The 27,966-nt window shown below is 49.6% G+C and overlaps 1 protein-coding gene across 6 annotated transcripts in view; it reads right to left on the reverse strand.

The window, feature by feature from the left end:
• Positions 1 to 27,966, reverse strand: part of GALNT13 (polypeptide N-acetylgalactosaminyltransferase 13) — a 144,484-nt gene that overhangs the window by 33,158 nt on the left and 83,360 nt on the right. For all 6 annotated transcript variants that reach the window (XM_075430659.1, XM_075430660.1, XM_075430662.1 and 3 more), the window contains 2 exons: positions 27,421 to 27,538; positions 15,003 to 15,183 (listed from right to left, as the gene is read on the reverse strand). In XM_075430659.1, coding sequence (XP_075286774.1) covers positions 15,003 to 15,183; positions 27,421 to 27,538 — 299 coding nt within the window. The remainder of the gene's footprint in view (positions 1 to 15,002; positions 15,184 to 27,420; positions 27,539 to 27,966) is intronic.

Below are 27,966 nucleotides of genomic sequence, written 5' to 3' on the forward strand. Positions count from 1 at the left end.
CATCAGCCACACAGAGAACCAGGGATGGCAGAGAAGCGAAGAGAAATCAGCTCCAGGTTAAACCCGGGAAAAAGCCGAGCTCCGGCACCGGGGAACGCAGGGGCCGTACGGCACAGACGTGAGGGACAGGAGGCTCTGCCCGCCCTGCAGCTCTCAGAACGTCTTCGGGCCACGGTGGGTTCAGCAAGGTGTTTGGGGAGGTTCTATAAAATCCTTGAAGGACTCAAAGATTTTTAGGTTTTTTTCCCAAGAACCAGAGATAATTTTCAGCTGTTCTGCAATCAAGAAGATTGATCACAGATGTCCATTTGACTCTGTTTATGGAAAGACAAGTATCCAAAGGTCAGTATTACAGCTGGTATTTAATATTTTACTTTTTACAAATGGCAACGTTTCTCTAAGTTCAACTCACGCAGTCACTAATTTAACTTACACTGCCTAAAGCACCTCAGTGCCCAGCCCTGATGCTTCCACTCAGTAGCATCTTACGGCTGTTTCGTTGCTTTGTGCCTGTCGATATTCGCCGCTGAAGGACAGAACGAAACAGATCCCAACGAGTTCTGCACCGGGACCCGGTCGGGCTCAAACAGGATTGCAGCACGGCTTCGGCTGCAGAGCATTCGTCCTTTGTACGCGCCAACGGTGGGAGGTCAAGAACGCTCGCCTGACTTCGAAACCTACCTCTGCAACGTGTGCCACGCAGGACTGAGCTGAAAGCAGCTTTGCTTTCACAAAAGAGACTTGATTTGAAAAAAAAATAAAGGAAAAAAAAAGTTTTCCAGGCAAGGGGGAGTGGGGGTCTGTGATTGCTGCCTCTTCCGGCACGTGCACTGCCGCTGTGATTTGCACTACACATGCCTCACCTATAATTAAGCTAATCTTCCTCGTGGGAAGGCAGTGGAGGTGTTAGGAGAAAAGGAATATCTGTCTCTGGCAGTGCTTTGTACTGCGGGGATCTGATGAAGCTGAACATGAGGAAAATACATTAACACTGTTACAGTCCGACATTGCCAACAACACAGCTGCCCCCCACACTCCGATATTCCAGTTAAAAACCAAACTGGAAACACTGTCTCAATGAAAATACCCTGTGGATTCACCAAACACCTTGCTTCTATTTTGCTTTACAATTCTTACACGGATTTCTGTTTCCACATTTGGTTCAGCCTTGCAATTGCTGGAAGCCTCTTCCCACTCAATCTGACTCAACTTCATACTTGAGTTTTCCGCAATTAAACGAACTTGAGCAAAATAAACTCTACTTTTTCATTTTAATAAAACTCAGCCGCAGAGACGGGGAGTCTTTGGTGGGTTTGGCATGCTCACCTCACCAGGGCAGGTTTATCTCAGGGCTCTGCAGGTCCTGGGATCCCACCTGTGGTCTCCACGGCTCCGGCATCAATCCCTGCTCCAGATCCAGCCGCCTTCTCCCTTCCTCTCCACCGGCTGCCAGCACAGGTCGGTAACACTCCCCGCTGCAGCCCCGAGAGGTCCCCCCTTCCCAAAGCTTCTCTTATCTTGTACATATATATATATATGTATATATATATACACACTTCTCCTCTGGCACGCACCGGGCGCTTCGGCAGCAGCCGCTCACCCCGCACACGGCGACGCTGGCACGCACACCCAGCGTTGTCTCCACGCAAGGACCTCATTCGTATGGATCTCCAGCAAACCGTTCCCACTCCCTTCTGCTCAACGCAAAACCAGCTGGTTATGAATCAATTTACTTATTAACTGTCACTGCTGGCTAGATGGTCGATGGGACTCGGAGGAAGCATAAAAATAATTAATGACTAATAGGGCTGCTTACACTTCAGCAAGAAAACATAAGTAAAATGTCCTGGGGTGCAAAAAAAGAAATGAAACCTCACAAGAAGCTACAGAAAGTGCAGCGTGGAACAGAATGGATTGAAAATATCCCAGGGAAGAAGCCGACTGCTCGAACAGAGCAGCAGACGTGTTTCAAGCGGGGCCAATGGAAAGGCTGCAGCCCTGCATTACACCCGTATTTTTTCTAAAGGGTCTGTCCTGCAAATCAGCATGCAAGGGCAGAGTTTCAAAACTGGCGACACGCACCGCTTCTGCAGAACAAGACATTAATTCATAGTGGTGAAGATGAAAAAAACGTCATCTGGAACGAAACCATAATTGCAGAACTGAGAATAATTCTCTTTATGCAAGAATAACACTTTGAAAACTTGAGCCAAATTAGGCTTTTGTCTGCCTTTCGCTGCCTGGAAAAGCCGCAGAGAAACCCGGTGTTTCACGGAGCCGATGCTCCAGCGCGTTCCAAGGGAGAGCAACGTGCCCAGCGACAGGACAAGGGGCAACGGGCACAAACTGAAGCAGAGGAAGCTCCAGCTGAACATGAGGAAGAACTTCTTCCCTCTGAGGGTGACGGAGCCCTGGCCCAGGCTGCCCAGGGAGGCTGTGGAGTCTCCTTCTCTGGAGATATTCCAGCCCCGCCTGGACAAGGTCCTGTGCAGCCTGCTCTGGGTGACCCTGCTTGGGCAGGGGGTTGGGCTGGGTGACCCCCAGAGGTCCCTGCCAACCCCGACCATGCTGGGATTCTGTGATTCTATGACCAGCCGAGCCAGCCGACGCACAGCCGACTGCGGCTCAGCGCTGCGAGCCGGCCTCGTGTCGCTCATCACCCAAGGGCCCCCTTCGCATGGGAAGGCCAAGGACCACGTCGGAGACCACCAGGAACTTCCAGAGATGGAGATGGCTTAGTCTGATTTTCGCTTTTTTTGCTACCAAAGATCATCACAAGATGAAAGTTGGCAAAGAGCTACATTAGAAACGAGTTTGCAAGGGCAGGATGGCTGGTACGGCACACGTTAGAGAGAAGCAATGAGAACATTTGTCGATGATTTTGGAAAAACACCGGTTTCTGCATCAACATGGTTCAAGCGGTGCCTGGGAGGACGCTTCTCTCCAGCACGCTCTGCCACCTTTTCCTTCGAGGAGATGGAGGGAGGGTCCTCGCAGCACAGCCCAGAAAACACCACGCGTAAGGCTCACCCCTCTCTCAGCCAGGGACTCTGAGGTCCTATCTGCACCGAAACCAGGCGCGTGAACTGGTAACACATCCATTTTCCAATTAGCCAAAACATTAATTCCTTGACATGTCTTATTGATATCGCCAACAAACACGCATAACTCATCAAAAAATAAACAAAAAATGTGCTAACTCGCCATAAAACCCCCCAGCAGCCACCCTCCCTTCTCTTCCTGAGAAGTTCTGACACCAATTCACGAGTGATTTCAGATAAATATAGGCAGTGGCTGCAGAGTGTACAATGTGGTATGAAACGAAGAGTTTGAGCTTTTCATGGGAAAACGCCAGCTATCTACACTCAGAGAACATATGCTTACTATTTCTAACAAAAAAAATCTTACCACTCCAGAAAACGAGTCAATATTGGCAACATTTCTGCAAATAAAGCGCTGCATGATAGTGTCTGGCACTTCCAAAACTTTGTCTATGGCAAAAGATTCAGGCTTTAGATGTTGCTTTACCCTACAAACATACCTGCAATGTCTGATACTTACACATGCGTGTTTTGGAGAGAAAGACAAAAGCTAATGAACTCTTACATTGCCAACTTTGTCCAGACACTAAAGAAAAAAAATATCATTTTTAGTCATTTAGATATCAATGGGAATGTTATTAAGGATGAAATTAATCCTGCATTAAGACATTTCTCCAGTCCATATCTCAGGAAGGCTTTTAAGAGCAGGCAGAATTGAGCAGAAATCTCTGACTTCTTAGCTTTAAACACCCAGCACCAAAGGGTAAAAATTAAGTAGTAATATTATTGAGGTACTAGCAGCATTGTTCCATTTGTATTGCATGTAAGGCAATCCAGGTTTTCTTCCCACTCCTCCCTATCATCAGCTGAAAGGCTACACCAAGTCGTCAGAGCTCTGCAACCTGCCCCACAAGGGACACCTTTAGACAACCCGCAGCTCTGGCCAACGCTCTGGCGACGAGCTGCCAACCCACTCTTCTTTTTTCCTTCTCCGTTTCCATTCTTCTTTTCCCATTTTTTCTTTTTTTCCTTCTCCGTTTCCGTTCTTCTTTTCCCATTTTTTCTTTTTTTTCTTCTTCGTTTCCGTTCTTCTTTTCCCATTTTTTCTTCTTTCCTTCTTCATTTCTGTTCTTCTTTTCCTATTTTTTCTTCTTTCCTTCTTCGTTTCCATTCTTTTCCAAATTTTTTCTTTTTTCCTTCTCCGTTTCCGTTCTTCTTTTCCCATTTTTTCTTTTTTCCTTCTCCGTTTCCATTCTTCTTTTCCCATTTTTTCTTCTTTCCTTCTTCATTTCCATTCTTCTTTTCCCATTTTTTCTTCTTTCCTCTTCATTTCCATTCTTCTTTTCCTATTTTTTCTTTTTTCCTTTTTCTTTCCCCTTTTTTTTCCCTTTTTCCTTATTTCCTGTTATCCCTAGCACGCACGTTTCCCACCGTGACAGGCTACGGGAGGCTCAGCCCAACCCAGCAGCACAGTGCTTTGCTCCCAGGAAACACCCTCCTCCCTCTGGGCAAGCACTTTGGCAGTCGGATCCGCGCCGAGCTGGACAACGCGCAGCGGCACCGGCGTGGCCCCGCGTGTTTCCCTGCGGGGTGGTAACGCCACACGGTCAATAGATTTCTTCTGGCATTCGCACACTCGCAGCTCGGGCAGCCCTCTAGCCCTGAAACGCTAAATAGGTAAGGGAAGAGCGAGAATGTTTATCAAGAGCTCTTGCTTCCTAAATTGATGCAGTCATTATCAACCTAATTATATAATTGCACTTGAAAGAAGGATGGCACATCATCTGCTGAGTAAATCCAAGTAAAACACCAGCACTTCTCTTGTAATCCCAAATTAAAACCATAAAGTATTATATTTAACATTGCATTAAATAAAGTGGCATAAAGTGGAAAAATAAATGCGAAAAATGGTGGAACTTTGCATTTTAGCCTTACTTTAATAGGCTAGATAGGACCTGGGAATTGAATACTAACTGATTATTAAGAAGATAAAGTGGTTTAGCAACGCACTCACTGCACAGAGAAACTGAACTATTATGTGCGTTATCTTTTCCAGCTGACTGTGCAAATGCAGGCCTATTCTGAGCATGTAATTATTTCCATTCAATGATTAGATGCAGTATTTTAACGCACAAATTGACACATAACTGCCTGCATTCTGGGATACACGGGCTGAGTGGAATGAGATACGCTGGAACAACTTGTAGGGCTACAAGGATGGTGAGGGGACTGGAGCATCTCCCCTACGAGGAGAGGTTGAGGGAACTGGGCTTGTTCAGCCTGAAGAAGAGAAGGCTGCGAGGAGACCTTATAAATGCCTACAAATATCTGAAGGGTGGGGGTCAGGAGGATGTGGCCAAGCTCTTTTCAATGGTGCCCAGTGACAGGACAAGGGGCAATGGGCACAAACTGAGGCACAGGAAGTTCCGTCTGAACATGAGGAAGAACTTCTTCCCTCTGAGGGTGCCGGAGCACTGGAACAGGCTGCCCAGAGGGGCTGTGGAGTCTCCTTCTCTGGAGATATTCCAGCCCCGCCTGGACAAGGTCCTGTGCAGCCTGCTCTGGGTGACCCTGCTTGGGCAGGGGGGTTGGGCTGGGTGACCCACAGAGGTCCCTTCCAACCCCTACTATTCTGTGATTCTGTGAAAAAGAAAGGAATGAGGCTGACAGGATCAGCGTGCCTGGCGACCGGGGCAGGCCGAGGAGGTACAGACGTGCAAATCCGCCCGGGTTCGCACAGACGCGCTTACCCGTGTCAGAAACAGCGAGGTAAGACGTGTGCTTTCGCACGCGGGCGAGAAAGCTGTTGGTGTAACAGCAGAGAGCTACCTGGGGCGGAATCCTGAACTGCTGATTTACAGCAAGGACACTGGCAGCTGAATGGGTAACAGCAAAGTAACAGAAAGCTAAATACGCTAACAGAGATTAGTCATTAGTAAGCTATTAGGTTTTTTAATTCAAGATGCCAATAAAAGATGGATATGGAGGGAAGGAGAGAGAACTGCTGACAGCAGATGAATACGGGGCACGTTTTGCCTCAGCGGGATGAGGCTGGCCATCCCACTTCTGGGCACTTTGCATTCCCGAAGAGGCAGGAAAGAACACTCCTTGCAGTCAGAAAACTGCGTGGACTGGTCCCAGTTTCGGAGGCGAGCCTCCTCCGTCAGCTCCACTACCTGGCACCGCTTAAACCCCAGCGCGGCGCTGATGGCAGCTGCAACACGGGCAACACGCGGCCGCTCCTCTGCTTTTCAGAAAAGATTTACGTATTTCTTTTCTCTTCTAAGAAAGGGGACTTCCTTTCATCCCGTTTGAAGTGCACCCAGCATTTCTGAGATCCTTTTAAACTCTCCGGAATTCTCCGGCTCTCGCGGCCGCAGGCTGTAATCACGCTGCAGGCTCTCAGGCTCCTGCCAAGTAAAACCTAAAGCTCCTTGTCAAACACAGTACTTCCACCAAAACAAAAAGGCAAGGGTTCCTCAGCACCACAATTATATCTTGTGATCCTCCTCTCAGCTTTCACACCCATCCCAGCCTCAGCAAACGGAGCCTTCACAACCCCGGGGCCGCGCTGCGGACAGAGAGCAAAGCCACTCTGCGCTCCAAAACGCACAGCAAACACCAAACTGCACGGCTTCCCCACTCCCCACTGCCACACGACACAAATCGAGGACTTTTTCTATAAGAATTGCTCCTCCAGCCTCTCACCACGTGACCAATTAAGCCTTTTTTTCAACTCAAAATATTCTGCACAAAATTTAATTTGTATGATTTTCTTTTTTTTTTTTGGTATTCCAATCTAGGTTGGATCTATTAAAAATTCTGGCCCCTAACTCACCTGAGCACATGGTATGGACAAACAGGCAACACATGGGACGGCCAGATTCAAGGGTAGCAGATACAAAATATTTTATTCTCATCCGTACACAGCTTCTATAGAAAGATAAGGGAAAGCAGCAATTCTAAACATATCTCAGACCACAAAAAAATTCAGATGGGCTCCCCTTCAGTGGAGTTCTATATTTACAAGCAGCCAGCCTCAAGAAAGTAATTCATAACTCGACTGATCAAGACTTGTACCTTGAAATATAATTCCTAGGTGGGCACCCTAATTATGCCAAGAGATGTATTTAACACATGGCCACTGTCCACAAGCACTGGTTCCTCTTCCTCTCCGGACTTCATCCAAGGAACCAAATCAGTCGGGTCCCAGAGCAGGACTGGGCAGATGAGCGTGCACTGACAGCTAACAGCTTCAGAGACCTCATTACTGAAATGCAACTTTCTTTGTTCATTCACAGAGTTCTCTAGGGATCTGTATTTTTAAGATTAATAAAGTAAGAGAAACGCGTGCCAGACAAAAGGGTAAAAAAGCAGTTTAATAACATTGGGAACAATTTCTGACATTTAGAAATGACCTATTTAAAAAAAAATCTACTATTTCCTATGCATTTTTATTGAGAAGATTTTTTTATTTAAAATGTTACTATTTTCTAAAACCCTGGAGTACCTTTCTCCTCCATTTGCTTCTTAATCCTGGGGAACAGCATCATCCCATTTTAATTGCCAGTTGATATAGCATAAATAACTTCAAAAAAGACCAGAAAATAGCAAGGAGGCCCATACTGGAATTCTTTCCGGTGACTGAAACAGCACCAGACATGAAGTTTTGAATTAGAGAAATTCTGTCCTGCCAACATCACTGTTACTGACCTAATTTCATTGGTCTATTCCAATAAAATTTTGTCCACGGGTTCTCTATTTGAATTCTGTATCAAAATCTTGTGCAAATATGCAAATGCCTAACTGTGTAAAGAAGAGAGAGTAGATTTAGAAGCACTAAATTTCTGTTGATTTGTGCCCATTTCAGAAGTGAATAGCAGTTTTGTTCCTAGAAAGACAAGTAATAACTTAATAAATGCAAAAAGCGCACTGGCATCTCACCCGAACTTTTCTAATAAAAAGAAACAGTTTCATTAAAAATTGTCGTGACAAAACCCGACTCATTTTATCCTGCATCGGCTCCACGGTTGTCCCTACACCTGGCAATTGCAAGGAAACGACCTCAAAATTATCAGCCTGCCCAGGGAGCGGAGGTTAAGCGCCGCTGAAGCGGAGCCGTCGACACCAACCACACCTCCTGCGCGTGCCCTCCACGCGCCAAAAGCTCTCTGGGGTCACCGGCCATCGCTGGGCCAACCCTACCCCCAGGATGCTCGCCAGCAAGGAGAGCACCAGAGAACGGTGGAGATGGAGGAGTGAGGTCCGTCAGGTGGGACGGGAGGAACCGGCGGTCAGGACAGCAGCGGTGGTGGGCAGGGAGCCCACCCCTGGGACCCCCGGGGCCGGCTCGCCAAGGCGCAGCACAATTCAGCAGATGGGATATGATCTCCCCGCCTGGCTCGGGGGGCTGAGGAGAAGGGGAGATGTGATAATTTAGGGCTTTGTGAGGGTCTCCTCAGCGATGGCGCAAGGGCTCTCCAAGGGAGGCCGTGGCATAATCCCAACGCTGTGCTATAACCCACCACGAATGTAGAATGTAGAATGTACCCTCAGCCAGTTTGCTGATGACACCAAACTGGGAGGAGTGGTGGGTACACCAGCAGGCTGTGCTGCCATTCAGCGTGACCTGGATAGGCTGGAAAGCTGGGCAGACAGGAACCTGATGAGGTTCAACAAAGCCAAATGCAGGGTCCTGCACCTGGGGAGGAACAACCTCATGCACCAGTACAGGCTTGGGGTGGACCTGCTGGAGAGCAGCTCTGCGGAGAGGGACCTGGGTGTCCTGGTGGACGACAGGGTGACCATGAGCCAGCAGTGTGCCCTGGCTGCCAAGAAAGCCCATGGGATCCTGGGGTGCATCAAGAAGAGTGTGGCCAGCAGGACGAGGGAGGTTCTCCTTCCCCTCTACGCTGCCCTGGTGAGGCCTCATCTGGAGTACTGTGTCCAGTTCTGGGCTCCCCAGTTCAAGAAAGATGAGGAGCTACTGGAGAGAGTCCAGCGCAGGGCTACGAGGATGAGGAGGGGACTGGAACATCTCCCCTACGAGGAGAGGTTGAGGGAGCTGGGCTTGTTCAGCCTGAAGAAGAGAAGGCTGAGAGGGGACCTTAGAAATGCCTACAAATATCTAAAGGGTGGGTGTCAGGAGGATGGGGCCAGACTCTTTTCAGTGGTGCCCAGCGACAGGACAAGGGGCAACGGGCACAAACTGAGGCACAGGAAGTTCCGTCTGAAGATGAGGAAGAACTTCTTCCCTCTGAGGGTGACGGAGCACTGGAACAGGCTGCCCAGGGAGGCTGTGGAGTCTCCTTCTCTGGAGATATTCAAGCCCCGCCTGGACAAGGTCCTGTGCAGCCTGCTGTAGGTGACCCTGCTTGGGTAGGAGGGTTGGGCTGGGTGACCCACAGAGGTCCCTTCCAACCCCTACTATTCTGTGATTCTGTGATTCTGTGAATGCACAGAACCTTTTAAATGGGTTGAAAACACGGTTGCCTTCCCCCCCTGCCCAGGTAGCAGAATTCCCACGTACTTAAATGCTGGCAACATAAGCCCCTTTTGCTTCAGCTAACTGAGATCTTATTTTCACCACCAGTAGCCAAAGGCACGCTCCAACGTGGGCACCCTGGGGGTGCAGAGGGAATGTCCCCTCCGTGCAGTCCCACACCCAGCGCTGAAACACCGCACGGTGTTTTCGATTTCTGCCTTGTCACCTTCCCATCTTTTCGGATGGAGACTGCATTTTTAGAGCCACCTCGGCATCATACCAGTATAAAAGAAAAGGCAAAAGGATCCCAGCCCTGCGCCAACCCCAGGGAAACTTTGATCGGGAAACTGGTGGCAAAATGTCCTCCCCAGGTGGAAGGAGGAATACGAGTCCTTCGCCGGCGGCTTTCCCTGCCCAAAGGAATCGCTGTGGGAAGGGTACCTGCAACGCACCGTGTCCCACTGGATGTCAGACTGCTGAAAAATGGCTCGTTAAAGATAGCCTTGCATTTATATCTCTGCGTAGGAGCTCAAATTAAAACGGCCTACGGCAAGAATTGGTCTTTTCCACGGGAGAAGAGACGTCTTGTCCCCTGAGAAACCAGCTGATGACATGCAGGCTAGAAACCCTAATATTGGACATCCAAGTTAAAAAATGTTGCTGATAATATCCTCCCCCGCTGCCTGCTGAAACCTCGGAAATTGTACAGGGAGCTGCAAAACTGACTATCCAAAGCGGTTTGAGAAGCCCCTCTCCAACAGAACAGCCAATAATCTGTTATTCCTGCCCAAGATATGTGCACTAATGAGGACACTTCAAAATGCACACTCATTTGACCTCTCACACGGCAGGTGCTCTTCCAGACAATGCAACACATCTGCCATCAAAAGCACCTCCACCTCCAAATGTCCAAATCAGGCATTTTCTACCCAGCTGAACCACGGGATACCGGCCAGTTCAGAAGATGACACGTCAGTATTCACCACTCCTCCAAATCCAGAGAGCATCCATCCATCCATCCACCCACCCACCCATCCAGCCACCCACCCATCCATCCATCCAACCACCCATTCATTCAGTATTCACCACTCCTCCCAACCGACAGAGCATCCATCCATCCATCCACCCACCCACCAAACCATCCATCCATCCATTCAACCACCCATTCATCCACCCATCCAACCACCCATCCATCCATCCATCCATCCATCCACCCAACCACCCATCCATCCAACTGCTCAACAGAAGACGGCCACACCAAATAACGGCCTGCACCAGCAGCACCACCAGCTCCAGGCTGGTACCAGCAGCAGAAAGGACCGAGGTCCTGATTTCCACCATCCAACACGCTCCTCAATTCTCCACATTCAAAACCAACCGTCATATTTAGACCTGCAGAGGTATGGCGGCATCGCTCCGTTTACACGGCACTCTGCAACGTGTGTATGCTGATAAGACAGAAATAGGTATTTCTTACTGCCACTTTCCCGAGTTTTATTTCCTTTTACTTGGGTGGCTCCAAATTCACTTACTGCACTGGAGGCCTGGCAGGTCAAACCGGCGCAGGAGCAGAGCAGGGACAGTCCACAGCGAGGGGGACTGCTCCAGCTTTTACAGATGTGCCAGAAGCTGGTCAAAGGTGGGCTTGAATGGGATATATTTTTCCATGGCCTTTTAATTTTAATTTCTACAGCCGAATTAAACCTTTTGCTCAGCACTAAAATCCTCACTCCCACCACTCAGAATATCTCAGTAGAAATTCTGTGGAAAAAAGGATTAAAAAAAATAAAATCAAGGCCTAGAGGGAGACCCTCACCAAGAAGACCCCAAAACAAAAAGCAACGCAACGAAAGGGAGAGAAAACAAAGAGTTCTGATCCAGGATTTGGAGTGTTGCATTTAGGAATAAATGTTTTTTAGCTGAAATAGTAACACGTTTTATGAAAGCACGCAGTAGCAATTTCATCCGGCACTCTTTCTGAAACGGGAATTTTTACATTATTCTACCGTGTACATTGCTATTCTACTCACCTTTAAGTGCGTTTTGCTAATACCTCATTTAAAATGTATTGTATCTTAAATAGCCCTTAGTATGGTATTTTTAGAGCTTGAGCTCACCTAAATGCTTTAAAGCAACTAACACCTAATCAGCCTAGAAAAACCTGCTGTTGAGGCAGAATACAAAAGCCCCCAGAGCGCAACGCGCTTGCCACGTCGGCTGCGTGGGGAATATACATCGTCAGTGCCCGCATGCCTCACACTCCTACGAAAATGTACGTACGCTCTCCGGATAAATTATTAGAAACTAATTTAGTTCAACAAAAATGCAATAGGAACTTGGTATTATAAGCCCACACAAAAAAATGAACTTAATAAGGGAGAACTGAATAAAAGAATGGCTAATCCCATGTGATACGTTTATGGCTTGAACTTGCCTGCATCTCACACAGGTTTTGAATTCACTTTTACATCATATTGCACATTCATTTGGCTGCATTATAGTTATTTTTTCCACTTCTTTCCCTTCCTCTTGCAGGAGAATAGAAACCAATTATGCTAGAAAAAGTCAGCCAAATCTTCTGTCCCACGCCCTAGTCCTTCAGCTTTAATTGGGTAGACATCATCACCGGTTACAAGGGACACAGGCCTGCCTAGCTCACACGAAGTACAACTTCCACATTGAAGAGGACCCCGTCGATGCAGATGTTTTTCACTGATGGTGTGTTTATCCTCTGCATTTTGTCAAACCCAGAGCACGTGGAACCCGCAGTGCACTCCCATCAGGCACATCACCTCCGTACAGCCAGCACTACGAGGGACACCCAACACCAGCAGCTCTCATGGAGGACCTGCTCCTCCAGACTTTGGCAGCAGCTCCTCCTCGCCGTGACTCAGAAGGAACACAGGCAGCAGAGGAAAAACAGGACCTGCAGACACTGACGGCTTCTGTAGACCCTGCTCTGCCCTCCAGGAATCCCGCTGCCACCCCTACAGCACTCAGGCTGGAGAGGGATGGTGGTTCACCTCCTTCGCTAGTTTGGTTCTCGTTACCGAGGCTGAAGTCAGGAACATTTACCCTTCTGCCATGGTTTCATCCCTCCTTCCCTCACAGGCTGTTCCCTGGAGAAAACAGACGTACTTTTCCTTGAGGAGACCAGACATTCTTCCTCAGATGCTCCACTCTGAGCCCCGTTACTGGAGCACCACGAGAAGATGCACCCGAGCAGGTATTTCAGAAGGACGGAGGAAATCTGCCTGCACCTCTCCCCGTATGACCACGGGACAGAGCCCTGGGAACGCTTCCCAGAAACACTGGGTGCCAGCCCCAGCCTCTGACTGACGGGGAACATCCCTCTGTTGACTTTCTTTTAAAGATTTGTTTCATACTTGCATCTTTTGGTTCTATACACAGTTATATGCATCTATATTTCATGTATATGTAAGGTACAGATACAGAAATATCTTTCTTACACCACTAACAGGGCACTGCAGATGTGCACAGACTTTTTTTCATGGGTTTTTTTAGATTTTTTGGCTTGGTAAGGGTCTTCCAGGATAGGCTCAGCACATTTTATGAGCCCACACTGTGACAGCCCCAGGACACGTGCGACAATCCATGCAGAAGTCAAGAGCTCTCCGGCTCCGCAGCTTGGGATGACCTGTTGGCACCTGGGGATTGACCGAGCTGTCCCGAACCCCTGGAGCAACCAAAGCACCAAAGCTCGTGGGAACAAGCGGGCGTGCGGCCAGCACGAGCTGGGGTACAACAGCACGCAGAACTCACACCCATAATGACGTGGTCCGGGGTTGACTTCGTGGTGAGAGTGAAAATTTAAACTGATTCTGCAGGAGCAGAATTTAAATTGGAAGAAAGTTTAAGGATGGAAGAATGGGGAGATTATCCCAGAGCACACCATGAAATAGGAACAATAGCTTACATAGGCTATGGCTACCATCTACCGCAGACATTTTAGGTAATATTAATTTATAAACACTGTGAACAATAACTGGCTTTCCTACGTGAGGCATTGTATGTTCTGGCTTCTCAGCTGAAGCAATTTAGTTTTTACTAACTGTATAATTCTGAGGTATCAGTAAAACTGGAGTAAAAAAACCAGCTAGAATAGTTTTCCCTCTTCTATACAAATCTTTAAGAGAAAAATAACATTATAAAGCATTTTAATCTTATTTTTTCATTTATTTCAACCAAATCACACTCAATAAAGCTGATTTACGGAAAGCGAAGGCTTAGCTCAGACTGCCCGCTGTAAGAGGCTGGCGGTGACCAAGGGACCACCCAAAATACAGGGGCAAACTGGTCCTGACTGGAGAGCCAGCACTGCAGGTGCATGCGCTTTCTGCCCTGATCACGGCCACTCGGTAAAAGTTTTTCATTCTTGTTCAGGGGAAAAAAAAAGGTTTTGTTTAAAACCCTAAGTTTGATCAAAATTCAAATATCTCCAAGTCCAATTTTTCAAGTGAACAGGTTAATTTTAAATGATAGCAATAAGAACACGAAAACTGCCATGGAAAACACTTGAGGGTAATTACTATATTATTCTAAAGACCAGTATTTATTTAAGCGTTAGTTGCATGAAGTAAACTGATGCTTAAATACAGAGAAGAGCGACATGAAGAGCAACGAGACCCCCATGTCCCACTCCATTTTCAATTTATCTCCTCCATTAAGCTCAATTCTATGCGGGCCATAATTATCTTTAGATAAAAACATCTCCAGCTTTAATATTAAAAACCCTAGGTTATTTCAGCAAAACTTTTACCCACCAGATAACCCTTAACGACTGCTGCACGATCAAATAGGAATATGTTTTTATGTCATATAACTGTGTGTGAGATCTGTGATGACCACAATTTGCACGTGCTCTGCACGCTATGCTGAAATAACACAGACATCACCACTGCAGAGGACGAGGGATCTCCTACGTTTAGGAGAGCGTCTTTCTCCTGAGGACTGACCCTGGGCAGTGGAGAGACAGAAGGACGTGGTGAAGACACTTCATGGTGTCCTGGGCTCTGACCAGCTCCTGCTGTCCATGCAGTGCTCCAAGCAGCGCTGCCGTCCCTCCCTTGACGCCGTCGGAAGGGACCCTCAGGGATCATAAGGATAATGTGACCAAATTCTGCATTTCTCAGACTGAATGGGTCAAAGAGCTTTCCTACTTGACTGCAAACTAACATGATGGGAATCACATTCTGAAAAAAACCCCTTCTGACCTTTGGGAGCAGAGGAGCCTTAACTCAAGGAACATTTTTACCCTGGGAACGGAATGCAGCAGGTTTCGACACGTGGAAAGGACATTCCCTTGACTTCTGCAAGCACTTTGGCTGTCATGTCCCAACTTTTAGTGCATATACACGCCTACATGCCTACACTTACCTAAACGTGCCTTACATTTACACTTCCCTTTTTTCAGAGAGCCTTACACATCATCCTATGATCAGAAAATAATTTTTTACCTGGGGATATTATATAGAAGAAGTCCTTAAACTCATCCATCCAGACCTCTGCCAGCCTCCTGTTGTTCTTGTTGATGACGTGTCCCGTGCCGCCGGGGAAGGTGTACGGCGTGGCCTTTCGGAAGACGTGCCCAACATGCGAGCAGGTGACAATCTCCAGGGAGCCGCCGCACTGCCAAATCTGGAAATAAACCACGCAGAAAACGTTGACCGAAACCAACGCCAGAGCTGCCGAGCACACGGCAGGAGGGGCTGCGACGGACGGGCTCATGGCCACCTCCTGATTTACCTCCCCAGGTCACCGTTCAGCAGGGGATTTCAAGCAAGGGGAAACAGCAGGGGCTCAGCTCCTGATGGCAATGAAAGGGAGCAGACTTTAACCGCGATGGGACAGCTCGTGTGAGTGGGTCACCTGGCTCCGTGTCCCCACAACGCAACCACACACAAACCACCGCCGCAGGAAGCTGCCATCCCACAGCGGATTAAGTGTAGGGTGAGGAAGTTATCTGTGCATTTGAATTTTACAGGATTTCATAATATTTAAAGAAACTGAGAAGAACTTCTAATTTTTTATATATATAAATATGCAGATGTATATATTTTTCCAAGCAGAATCACGGCCATGCCCACCTCGAGCAAAGCACAGCACATCTCGGTTGACGTCCCAGACAGCAACAGAAAGCACCACGCGCAGGGACTCTGAACATCACAGAACCACAGCAGTGAAACGTGGATGCAAAACATGTTTTCTCTGGTTCACGTGCTGGTGAGTACCACGATGAACTCAAAAAAAAATATATATAGACAAAGAAGAGAATTTTATGAACTTCTCAATGCAAACTGGCCCGTTCCACTGCTGGATCCATTATCTATAGTGTGAGTAAGCTCAATAATTCGATGTGGCTGCACAAGTATAAATAATCCTGGACTTTAATACGCCATTGGTAAACAAAGAAACATAATTTTCTGTCAGATCACTGGGGTCTTGGTATGATATACATCAGTTCGTGCATTGACTGCTGTTCTGCAGCCCCCCATCTTTCCAGGCTCTGAAAAGAATTGAAGAAGAAACTAAAGAAGGCTGAAGGTCCAGGTTGGCAAAACTGAAGGCACAACATAGGCAGCTGGGTGAACAAGAGGGGCAACCGAAGCTTTCCATCGGCTGCTCACAGGGTTACAAAGATTTGGTGTTCAACCAGACACCATCGAATCCTTGGGACTCAATCTTCAGAGACATCCCCTCTGCTCTGCCCCGGTGAGGCCCCGTCTGCAGTGCTGTGTCCAGTGCTGGGCTCCCCAGTTCAAGAAAGATGAGGAGCTACTGGAGAGAGTCCAGTGCAGGGCTACGAGGATGAGGAGGGGACTGGAGCATCTCCCCTACGAGGAGAGGCTGAGGGAGCTGGGCTTGTTCAGCCTGGAGAAGAGAAGGCTGCGAGGGGACCTTAGAAATGCCTCTAAATATCTGCAGGGTGGGGGTCAGGAGGACGGGGCCAGACTCTTTCCAGTGGTGCCCAGCGACAGGACAAGGGGCAACGGGCACAAACTGAAGCAGAGGAAGCTCCAGCTGAACCCGAGGAAGAACTTCTTCCCTCTGAGGGTGCCGGAGCCCTGGCCCAGGCTGCCCAGGGAGGCTGTGGAGTCTCCTTCTCTGGAGATATTCCAGCCCCGCCTGGCCGCGGTGCTGTGCCCCCTGCTCTGGGTGACCCTGCTTGGGCAGGGGGTTGGGCTGGGTGACCCCAGAGGGCCCTGCCAACCCTGACCATGCCGGGATTCTGTGATTTAGGCATCAGCCAAGGCGTCACCAACTGCCCCGCTCCCTGTTCAGGCTTGTCCCACCCTGTGCTTTAGTCTCCTCCTACGTGGACAGCAGGACTAAAATATCCAGTACCTCGTGGCAATAAAACACAGAATTAAAGAACCACTGGGTGTTTTAAACAGGAACGCTTGTACAGTCTTGCAATTAGAGCTCCTCGACACAGACATAACAGTTACCATAGCAACATAATGCAGATTTTATTTAATTAGAGCTAAATCCTTTTATATAATTTCATTAGTATGCTAAGTGAGGCACTCTGTTGGGCTAAGCAACGACAACACCAAACTCTTCTCGTGCTCAGCACCTCGGGCTCGGCAGCCCAGTGACACCGCGTCAGCTCGGGTGCTGCCAAGGAGCACGCTGCTGTCCCAGAACGGGAGCGCGCACCGAAACCGCAACGCCCACCGCGAACGCGTGCACGGAGCGAGCCGGGAGCTGCCCACCGGACAGGACAGTGCGGAGCACGCGCCGTGCTCCGTGCGCTTCAGGCCACGCTCTGTGCCCGCGGCCCCGCACCGCGCCCGGGCTGCTCCCCTGCTCCCCCCACACCACCGCTTTTTCACACGCGTGCTCCTGTGCTTTTCTTCCAGCACATCCCTGCCTGCCCTCGGCACAACCGGCTGCCTGTCACAGCTGGCGCAGGAATCACAGAATCCCAGAATGGTCAGGGTTGGCAGGGCCCTCTGGGGGTCCCCCAGCCCAACCCCCTGCCCAAGCAGGGTCACCCAGAGCAGGGGGCACAGCACCGCGGCCAGGCGGGGCTGGAATATCTCCAGAGAAGGAGACTCCACAGCCTCCCTGGGCAGCCTGGGCCAGGGCTCCGTCACCCTCAGAGGGAAGAAGTTCTTCCTCGGGTTCAGCTGGAGCTTCCTCTGCTCCAGTTTGTGCCCGTTGCCCCTTGTCCTGTCGCTGGGCACCACTGGAAACAGTCTGGCCCCGTCCTCCTGACCCCCACCCTGCAGATATTTATAAGCATTTATTAGGTCCCCTCGCAGCCTTCTCTTCTCCAGGCTGAACAAGCCCAGCTCCCTCAGCCTCTCCTCCTACGAGAGATGCTCCAGTCCCCTCCTCATCCTCGTAGCCCTCCGCTGGACTCTCTCCAGTAGCTCCTCATCTTTCTTGAACTGGGGAGCCCAGCACTGGACACAGCACTGCAGATGGGGCCTCACCAGGGCAGTGTAGAGGGGAAGGAGAACCTCCCTCGACCTGCTGCCCACACTCTTCTTGATGCACCCCAGGATCCCATTGGCTTTCTTGGCAGCCAGGGCACGCTGCTGGCTCATGGTCACCCTGTCATCCACCAGGGAAACCCAGGTCCCTCTCCACAGAGCTGCTCTCCAGCAGGTCCGCCCCAGCCTGTCCTGGTGCCTGGGGTTGTTCCTCCCCAGGGGCAGGACCCTGCCCTTGCCCTGGTTGAACCTCATCAGGTTCCTCTCTGCCCAACTCTCCAGCCTGTCCAGGTCACGCTGAATGGCAGCACGCGGATGAACCCGCGCTCTGCTCCGAAGCAAAGGACTTTCACCTTTTCAGTGTCATTAAAAAGGCAAACCGCCCTTCCTGAACGCTCCTCAGGAGAACGACAACGTTCCACAAGTCCATCTGACGGCCGGGGACGGCAGGGTTGCCGAGACCTGCTCGCCACGCCGCGCACACACCCTGTGCCCACGGCTCTGAGCTCCCTGCCCTGCGGCCGCGGGGACTCGCAGAGCTGTCCCCGACGCCTCGCTGCGGAAGGGCCCTCGGAGGACAGCACCTGGGTCGGGCACTCGGCACCCACCGGTGCCTTCCCACTGGCGCTGGTGACTGGTCCGTGAAATACTCCAGTCATCTGGGACAGAAGCTGCTACCAAATTTTATTGCAGTCTTCCACATTTTAACGTTAGTTGTGTTTTTTAATCCAGCAAAATGTCCACAGAAACAATTTACTGATCTCCCAGCTTGGGAATCGGGTACTTCCAACCAACTACGCCTTTCCTCCAACGCGCCTGGATTTTTCTAAACGCAGCAACAACTTCACGAGTTATCTCTCTATTGCAGCCCTTCCAGCCACCTTCGTTCTCTCTCCCCAGAAAAAGAAAGACAAGTGGAGCCAGTGCCTCACCCCAGCCTGCCGAAGCCTTCTGCCCACCAAACCCTCGGCAGACCCCCGCAGTCCCCATGCCCAGCACCCACCGGCAGCGCCTGCTGCTGGGGCAGAGCTGGAGAGAACCCTCTGGGCAGCAATATTCCGCTTCACCAACCTCCCACCCACCCTAAGGAGCAGTCAGGGCCCTGACGGCGACTACGAGCACCGAGGGACTACAGACAGCCACCATGCCCTGGTGCAAGCTGGATGTATCTCATTAAAAAAAGTTTTAACTCTAATTTTCACACGGAATTATTCACAAACCAGTTATCACCACATCATAATTTTTAAGGTTGAAGGTGTCTTCCTTCCCTTCTCCTTCCACCTGAATGAACGCCCCAAAACAAGATGTTCTTCCAACCATGGAACAACTTCAATCACACTTCAAGTCCCTCCCTGCATCTTCCAACCCAGCACGTTCCAGGAGTTTCTTCCCCACCTTTTGTGAAAAATTATTTAGTGACAAACCCCAACAGCCGGCTGCAACCTTCCAGCTGCGCAGCTCTAACAGCGACCCGTCCGCAGCCCGACATTCGCCCCTCGGCGCCCACCAGCTCCCACCGACCCCCGCCGTCTCCCGACGCGGGGGGGGACTCCCAGAGTGCCCCTTCTCGAAATGCTCCGGTGAAGAGCAGCCCCAGCAGATCCGCCACGTTTCCTTGGTCTGGAAAAGGAGCTGCCAAACGCAGCACGCAGCATAATTTAGCTTCTCATAAACAACGTGAAACTAACCCATTTTCTACTCAGCTTTTCGCTTACAAATATTAATTCCTCCAAAGTTTGATGGTAAAACACTGCAGGCCATGGAATTAAAACTAAGGCTTGTATTTGCTGACATAATTTATCCTTTTTTAAATAGAAGCATGAATTATTTAGCACTATCTTTGACTTCACAGACCTTCTAAAACCGCTTCCATTACTGCACAAAATGCTTGCGTTGGACTCCTCCTGACCCCCGTGCAGCTCACCCTCAGGACTCCGTCTCTTCCATCATTTCTGAGCACCACGGCAACGCCCCTTCCCGCAAATCCATCAGCAATATTTAAGGCTAATAATAACTTGCAAGAAAATAAAAATAAAACAACGTTGAGGCTTCACTCCTCATCTTACAACAAGTAGGAAAGCCCCGGCGCCTGCTCCCCCGGCCCCGGGTGCTGGGTGCGGCCCGGCTGCGGGTGCCTCTGCCGGGGGGCAGCCGATGGGCGGGGGGCCGGGTGAAGCGGGGGGCCCGCGGCCCAACACCCAGATGTTGGCACAGCTGCTGCTGCAATCAGCCCCTGTGAAGGGGAGTTCTACAGACAACGAACGCTTCCATGTTACTGGTCGCTACCTCATTCTCAGGAGTAAAATTTCCTCACCAGTTACTCTTTTGACAAAATACGTGAAACTAACTCCCAATGAGATAAAATGCTCTTTAAGGTCTAAATAAAACTAAAATCTCTGGTTGCAGAGCTATAAACACCGAAAGCAAATGCTTTAGTGATTCTATTTACTTCATTTCCGAAAATCTTTCTGTACATATGGGGGTTTCTGTACATACTACTGGAGAGAGTGCAGCGGAGGGCTGCGAGGATGAGGAGGGGACTGGAGCATCTCTCCTACAAGGAGAGGCTGAGGGAGCTGGGCTTGTTCAGCCTGGAGAAGAGAAGGCTGAGAGGGGACCTTAGAAATGCCTCTAAATATCTGCAGGGTGGGTGTCAGAAGGACGGGGCCAGACTCTTCCCAGTGGTGCCCAGCGACAGGACAAGGGGCAACGGGCACAAACTGAAGCCGAGGAAGCTCCAGCTGAACCCGAGGAAGAACTTCTTCCCTCTGAGGGTGACGGAGCCCTGGCCCAGGCTGCCCAGGGAGGCTGTGGAGTCTCCTTCTCTGGAGATATTCCAGCCCCGCCTGGCCGCGGTGCTGTGCAGCCTGCTGTGGGTGACCCTGCTTGGGCAGGGGGTTGGGTGGGAGATCCCAGAGGTCCCTGCCAACCCCTGCCATGCCGCGATTCTGGGATTCTGTGTTCTTTCGGTACACGTGTGTGTTTTTTGGTGATGGTCTGGGCTCTAACATCTCTCGCATTTATGCACAGATCAAAGCTATGGCAAAAAACTCCCCCGAGGTCGCTGCAGTTGGAAAGTGAGTTACCACGTAAGCAGAGTTATGTTAAATGAGTTAAAGGCTGCTACGCAGCGATGCGCAAGAAATAATTAGGAAAACAGAAATCCCAAATACTCTGACACCAAAGGTCTCTACAAGCTGAACCAGTGTATCCTGAAGATTTTCCCCGCGGAAACACAAGAATCCTGACACACAGAAACATTCACGCAGTGCAAAGCAAGGGAACGATGTCGTATGTTTTAAATGGAAGCACACAAACGTGCGCTGAGTGCAATTTGTGAGCACAAATTCGCTCCTAAATTAGCTAATACAGCCAAACAGCTCAGGAACACGGAGAAGCAGAGAGACAGATTGTCAGTCTCTTTGCCAGGTGATTAGGGATTTCTGCACCCCAATTTCCACTCACAACACACATGTATGTCACCGTCACCGTGTACTTCTGCAAGTCACCTCGCACGCACGCAGCCTCGCCGGGAGGCACGCGCTGTGACGTCCTGCTCGCCCAGCCCTCCCCACCACTGACCCTGCTGGAACCGTTCAGTCCAACACGTTCAGACGCCCTCTTACACCCGTAACTTCACAGCTGGAAGTTGAGACCTCACATGCAGCCAGGCTGCAAAACTCTTATTAATGATCACAGAATCGTTAAGGTTGGAAAAGACCTCTAAGATCATTAAGCCCAGCCATGACCCCAACACCCCCACACCTGCTAAACCACGTCCTGAAGTGCCACATCCACACATTTCTTGAACCCCTCCAGGGATGGTGACCCCACCACTGCCCTGGGCAGCCTGGTCCAGTGCCTGACCACTCTTCCAGTAATGAAATCTTCTCCTAATACCCAATCTGAGCCTCCCCTGACGCAACCTGAGGCTGTTATAGACCCATAGATCCTCATCCTCCGTGCACGGCCGGCAAAGCTTCACCCACAGCACCGTCCCCATCACCATCTGCACCCAGCAGGCAGCGCCCGGAGTCGCGTGGCGGGGACGCGGCGAGGGGGCTGCGCTCCGGCAGTGCCGCTCTCCCCGCGCCGGGACCGTCCCTCACCACGCAGCGTGGTGGGTGCTGCGACACGAGTGTTTCTGCAGGTCGGATACCACGCTCAGTCACCAGCGGATTAAACGCCCCTGCTCCTTACTCATTTACTGGAAGCCTACCTAAAACTGCAAACCCAGAAATTTCCGAGGCTGAGAACAACGTATTAATATATCATGAAACGTTTGCATTCTCTCCTCCACCCTTCTAACAGCTGCCACAAAACCCAAAGTAAACAGCACCTTCCTCCTCTCAGCGCACCCGCTTGCTTTCTCTAGCCCTGCTTAGGCCTGTTTGGATTATTCTAAAGGATAATCTTCTTTTTTTCTGATGGACAGATTAGTTTTAATACCCTTTCCAAAGCTGTGTGAGCTCCTTTCTGACTATGAAGTTTCCAGGGCACTCTCTGATTGGGAAAAAACACTTCCACAACTTAACAGAAATTCAAAGATATTTAAGGAATTCTGTAAGTAAAATTATGGGAAAAAAACATTTCCACAACTTAACAGAAATTCAAAGATATTTAAGGAATTCTATAAATAAAATTATGGGAAAAAAACATTTCCACAACAGAAATTCAAAGATATTTAAGGAATTCTACAAATAAAATTATGGGAAAAAACACTTCCACAACTTAACAGAAATTTAAAGACATTTAAGGAATTCTATAAATAAAATTATGGGAAAAAACACTTGCACAACTTAACAGAAATTTAAAGATATTTAAGGAATTCTGTAAGTAAAATTATGGGAAAAAACACTTCCACAACTTAACAGAAATTTAAAGATATTTAAGGAATTCTATAAATAAAATTATGGGAAAAAACACTTGCACAACTTAACAGAAATTTAAAGATATTTAAGGAATTCTGTAAGTAAAATTATGGGAAAAAACACTTCCACAACTTAACAGAAATTTAAAGATATTTAAGGAATTCTATAAATAAAATTATGGGAAAAAACACTTCCACAACTTAACAGAAATTTAAAGATATTTAAGGAAATCTATAAATAAAATTATGGGAAAAAACTTCCACAACTTAACAGAAATTTCAAGACATTTAAGGAATGCTATAAATAAAATTATGGGAAAAAACACTTCCACAACAGAAATTTAAAGATATTTAAGGAATTCTATGAATAAAATTATGGGAAAAAAACACTTGCACAACTTAACAGAAATTCGAAAGATATTTAAGGAACTCTATAATTAAAATTATGGTAAATGTTTAAGAATAAATGAAGTTTTCACTTCGTGAAGACGACTCTTACAGACGTAAGATATTCCTGCCAGGACCCTTTTCCTGCCAGGACCCTTTGCCCCCAGCTGCCACCATTAACAAGCCATCCTCCACCGGCCGCTCAGCCACCAGCAGCAGCACAGCTGGAAGATGTCAGTCCCGTTTCCCCAGCGAGGAGGAGATGGCACCGAGCCGCTGACGTTCCGCGCTGACCCCGCTGGGGTACCGGTCCCGCACCCGCGGCCAAAAGCGCTGCCAAGCGTCGCCAGGGCTGGGCGGGGATAACGCCGCAGGCACGCGCCGGGGAGGGCGAAGCCACTTCCTGACATTTCTTGAGGACGCAGGGATTATCAAGACTGGGATTTTTGGTTTTCTTTTCCAAATACCAGACCAGCACCAAAACTAACGCCCTCCCATCTAAGGATAAAAATACCACAGAATCCCAGAATCCCAGCATGGTCAGGGTTGGAAGAGACCTCTGTGGGTCACCCAGCCCAACCCCCTGCCCAAGCAGGGTCACCCAGAGCAGGGGGCACAGCACCGTGTCCAGGCGGGGCTGGAATATCTCCAGAGAAGGAGACTCCACAGCCCCTCTGGGCAGCCTGGGCCAGGGCTCCGTCACCCTCAGAGGGAAGAAGTTCTTCCTTGGGTTCAGCTGGAGCTTCCTCGGCTTCAGTTTGTGCCTGTTGCCCCTTGTCCTGTCGCTGGGCACCACTGGAAAGAGTCTGGCCCCGTCCTCCTGACCCCCACCCTGCAGATATTTAGAGGCATTTCGAAGGTCCCCTCGCAGCCTTCTCTTCTCCAGGCTGAACAAGCCCAGCTCCCTCAGCCTCTCCTCGTAGGAGAGATCATAGAATCATAGAAAGCTTTGGGTTGGAAGGGACCCCTAAAGGTCATCTAGTCCAACCCCCCTGCAGCGAGTAGGGACACCACTAACTAGAGATGTTCCAGTCCCTCACCATCCTCGTATCCCGTGTGACAGGAGCTCTAGGAACGTCCTTCTGGCTGACTCCCATCACAGTAATTTTCCAAACCAGAAATCGGCCCCCGTGCTTCCCCGATCGCCGTCAGCTACTCTGGCAACGCGCCGGGTCGCTGCGGGTCCGTGGGGCGGCTGCGGGAGGAGCCCCCCAGCCCCTCGGCACTCCTCGCTCCCAGCTTGCTGCAGATCTTTTACACCAGGTCGGATTTTTAACGCAGAGCTCTGGGTATTTGATCGATCCAGCGGAACTTGATGTACTTCACTGTTAGGTCTAGAGGAAGGCTCCAAATGTCAAGAAACAGCATCGCGTGGCCGCCTGGCATTTCCACGGCGATCTCCCAGTGCTGCAAGCAGGTAATTTTATTTCTGTTCTTGACACCATGTCCTCTTATTAGGCTGATGCATGCGTTCCGGGCTGCTAATATTTCTTGAAGTTTAAGTGGGAAAATCTTCCACAGACATAAAACAAAGTTCTCTGATGTGATGCTCAAAGAGGTCCTCAGAAAACTCACACGTTTCCTCTCCTCGCTCCCCCACCTCAGCCTTAATGAGTCACATTAATGGCAGAGCTGCTTCACAGAATCCCAGAATCACAGAATAGTAGGGGTTGGCAGGGCCCTCTGTGGATCACCCAGCCCAACCCCCTGCCCAAGCAGGGTCACCCACAGCAGGCTGCACAGCACCGCGTCCAGGTGGGGCTGGAATATCTCCAGAGAAGGAGACTCCACAGCCTCCCTGGGCAGCCTGGGCCAGGGCTCCGTCACCCTCAGAGGGAAGAAGTTCTTCCTCGGGTTCAGCTGGAGCTTCCTCTGCTTCAGTTTGTGCCCGTTGCCCCTTGTCCTGTCGCTGGGCACCACTGGAAAGAGTCTGGCCCCGTCCTCCTGACCCCCATCCTGCAGAGATTTATCGGCATTTCTAAGGTCCCCTCTCAGCCTTCTCTTCTCCAGGCTGAACAAGCCCAGCTCCCTCAACCTCTCCTCACAGGAGAGATGCTCCAGTCCCCTCCTCATCCTCGCAGCCCTCCGCTGGACTCTCTCCAGTAGCTCCTCATCTTTCTTGAACTGGGGAGCCCAGCACCGGACACAGCACTGCAGATGGGGCCTCACCAGGGCAGAGCAGAGGGGGAGGAGCACGCCTACTGTTGGTCTTTGTCTTTCCACATCTTTTGCATGGAGCTTTTTAATTTAATGCTGAAACTAAGATCTCATGACAAATTTTACGTCAGTTGGGCCCATTGCTGGCTTGCTCACATCAGCGTCACATAGAATTCACGCAGGATTTGAGACAGGACTGAAGCAACTGTTATTTAGGGAAAGGAGGGGAAAAAAAGAAAAGAAACCGGAACCCTCCAAGTATTACTTTATGCATATTACATAAATTATAGACGTGCCCAGGAAGCTGAACCAGAGACACTGCACCAAGGGCGGAGGTGTCAGCTCGACCCGCGCTCCACGGGAGCTCGAACCCCGACCCACCCCGAGCCGGAGCCGGCCGACCCGCACCTCGAACCCCGACGGGATCCCGCGCGGCTGCCAGGAGCCAGAGCACCCGACGAAGACAGAACACCACCAGTGAATCGCTGAATTTCCCAGGAAAGGTTTTCAAAACGTAGGAGTATTATTTGAGCAGGAGTATGCAGTAGGAATTTCCTCGTTAGGGCGTTTCTGTAGCCTCCGCTGGAAGCCGAGCACGTGCTGCCACGCTGCTCTCGGCAGAAGATCAAACGCTCTCTGCCAAAATGAATCCCTTAGGCCAGGGAGCGGGAAAAGGCCGTGGAATCGCAAATTATTTTGTGCTGTTGTGCTTACAAGGCCTGACAGAAAAATGATCAATATTTGCTAACGAAAGCAGCCACTGCCAAAAGGAGCCCGCAGAGAACCAACTTCCACCCATTCTCCAGGGCGGAGTCTTCACAAAAACCGCCCTGTTTGCCCCTTTGTGTTAGAGTTGGGTTTTCAAGGATCCCCGTTTTTATGATGAAAGCCCAGCGCTCTTCCAAAAGAGTTAAATATTTCAGACTCCTCACGCACGAGAGCGGGACCTTCCCACAGCACTGACCCAAAAGTGGTCCCGCGAAAGGTTCTCCGTAAGCGGTAACACCAGCAGCGACAAACGGCTTCGCGGATCCCTCCGGCAGGTCCGGCGTGTGCTTCAGCAATTCTGGTCTCGAAATTTAGCGACCTAGGGGCACCTCACTGTACAGAAAGAAGTCACACGGTCTGACGCCCGGTGGAAAACGGAACAGCAGTGACGGGCAGATTTAGCCTAGGAGAGGGGCGTCTTTAACGCTTCAAAGCGGCGCGAGTCCCTCTCTGCTCCAGGGATCGCTTCCAAAGCGGTGGCAAACGAGTCTCTCGTGGTGACAGTCTGGCTTCAGGCCAAAGAGGGGGAAACAGCAGGGAAGGAGGGTGCCCTCGTGACGGGCGAGGGCTGCCAGGCAGGCACACCAGGGTTAATTTTGCGTGCTTACTGAAAATGCATAAATTGTGATACGTGAGAGATGTGCAAAGTCATTTTCAACACACTTTCTAACAATTATTTATCAAAGACTCGATTTTCCAATTTTCCTTTATGCCTGAAGGACAATTACTGAATGCACTTCACCCCGAGAGGTGTTCTTCTTGTCATGGGCAGCCCACCTATCCCCGGCAGACACGCACTCACTTTCTGCAGGGTGTGAAATCTCTCTGCAAGCTCGGTGCTCGCACAGAATTAAAATCCCAGCCACAACTTGCAAATTCATGATGACATACACTTTCAAAAACTCTAATAAAACACACATTTGAAATTTTTTTTTTTACACTATACAAATTTATATCTTGTTTACGTCAGTCAGCATTTGCACCAGCTCACTGAAAGCCTCGTTTCTTTTATAAAGTTATTACTAAAATATACACTATTTTGAAAGCGTGAAAATTTCCAAACAGTAATAAAATGTTTCATGCAGTAAAAAGGATGAAAACACCGTAACGAGGCATTCCCACATATCCTGAGGATTTCAGTGAGCCCACGACTTGCCTGACGGCCGCGGCAGCAGGGCCCTGTCCGCAGCACAGGAACCGTTACAGCACAACTGAGTTGGTTGACAGAAAATGAAGGAAAACGGCAATTACCCTAAAAGACATTTCAAGATTCTCGCCACCCCAGATATCCATTCCTGCATCGTAAGTTCCTATCTCTTCAAAGTAGTTTCTGTCAATAGAAAATAGGCCACCAGCCATAGTAGGGGTCCTAGTTGAAAACAAACAGAAGAAAGAAAGAGAAAAAAAAAAAAAAAAAGAGGAAAAAGAAAAGAAAAAAATACCTTTTGAAAGACACTGTGGAATGCATTCAGTGACACTACAGCACATTTCACTACCTCAGACATTTTGGCTATAAATATACTCTATGCACAGCAACTTTAAATACGAACTCCCGGCGGTAACCACACGGCCCGGACCCCGCGCCGGCGTTTCGGGCAGGGCTCCCCGCGGCCGCCGAACCCTGCCCGAGCGCGCCCGCCGCCGGAGCCTGCTTCCGACCGCCACGTCACGCTGCCACAGCTCAGGAGCACGGTCATGGTCAAGTGGATGGAATTTCGGCCTTCTGCACCCAGAACAGCAGTTCAAATCCAATCCGAAATGCTTAGCGAGGAGAGTTTAATGCCTCAGCTTTGCCTT

This window comes from Opisthocomus hoazin, chromosome 9, assembly GCF_030867145.1.
Source record: "Opisthocomus hoazin isolate bOpiHoa1 chromosome 9, bOpiHoa1.hap1, whole genome shotgun sequence".
In the NCBI taxonomy this organism is placed as follows: domain Eukaryota; kingdom Metazoa; phylum Chordata; class Aves; order Opisthocomiformes; family Opisthocomidae; genus Opisthocomus; species Opisthocomus hoazin.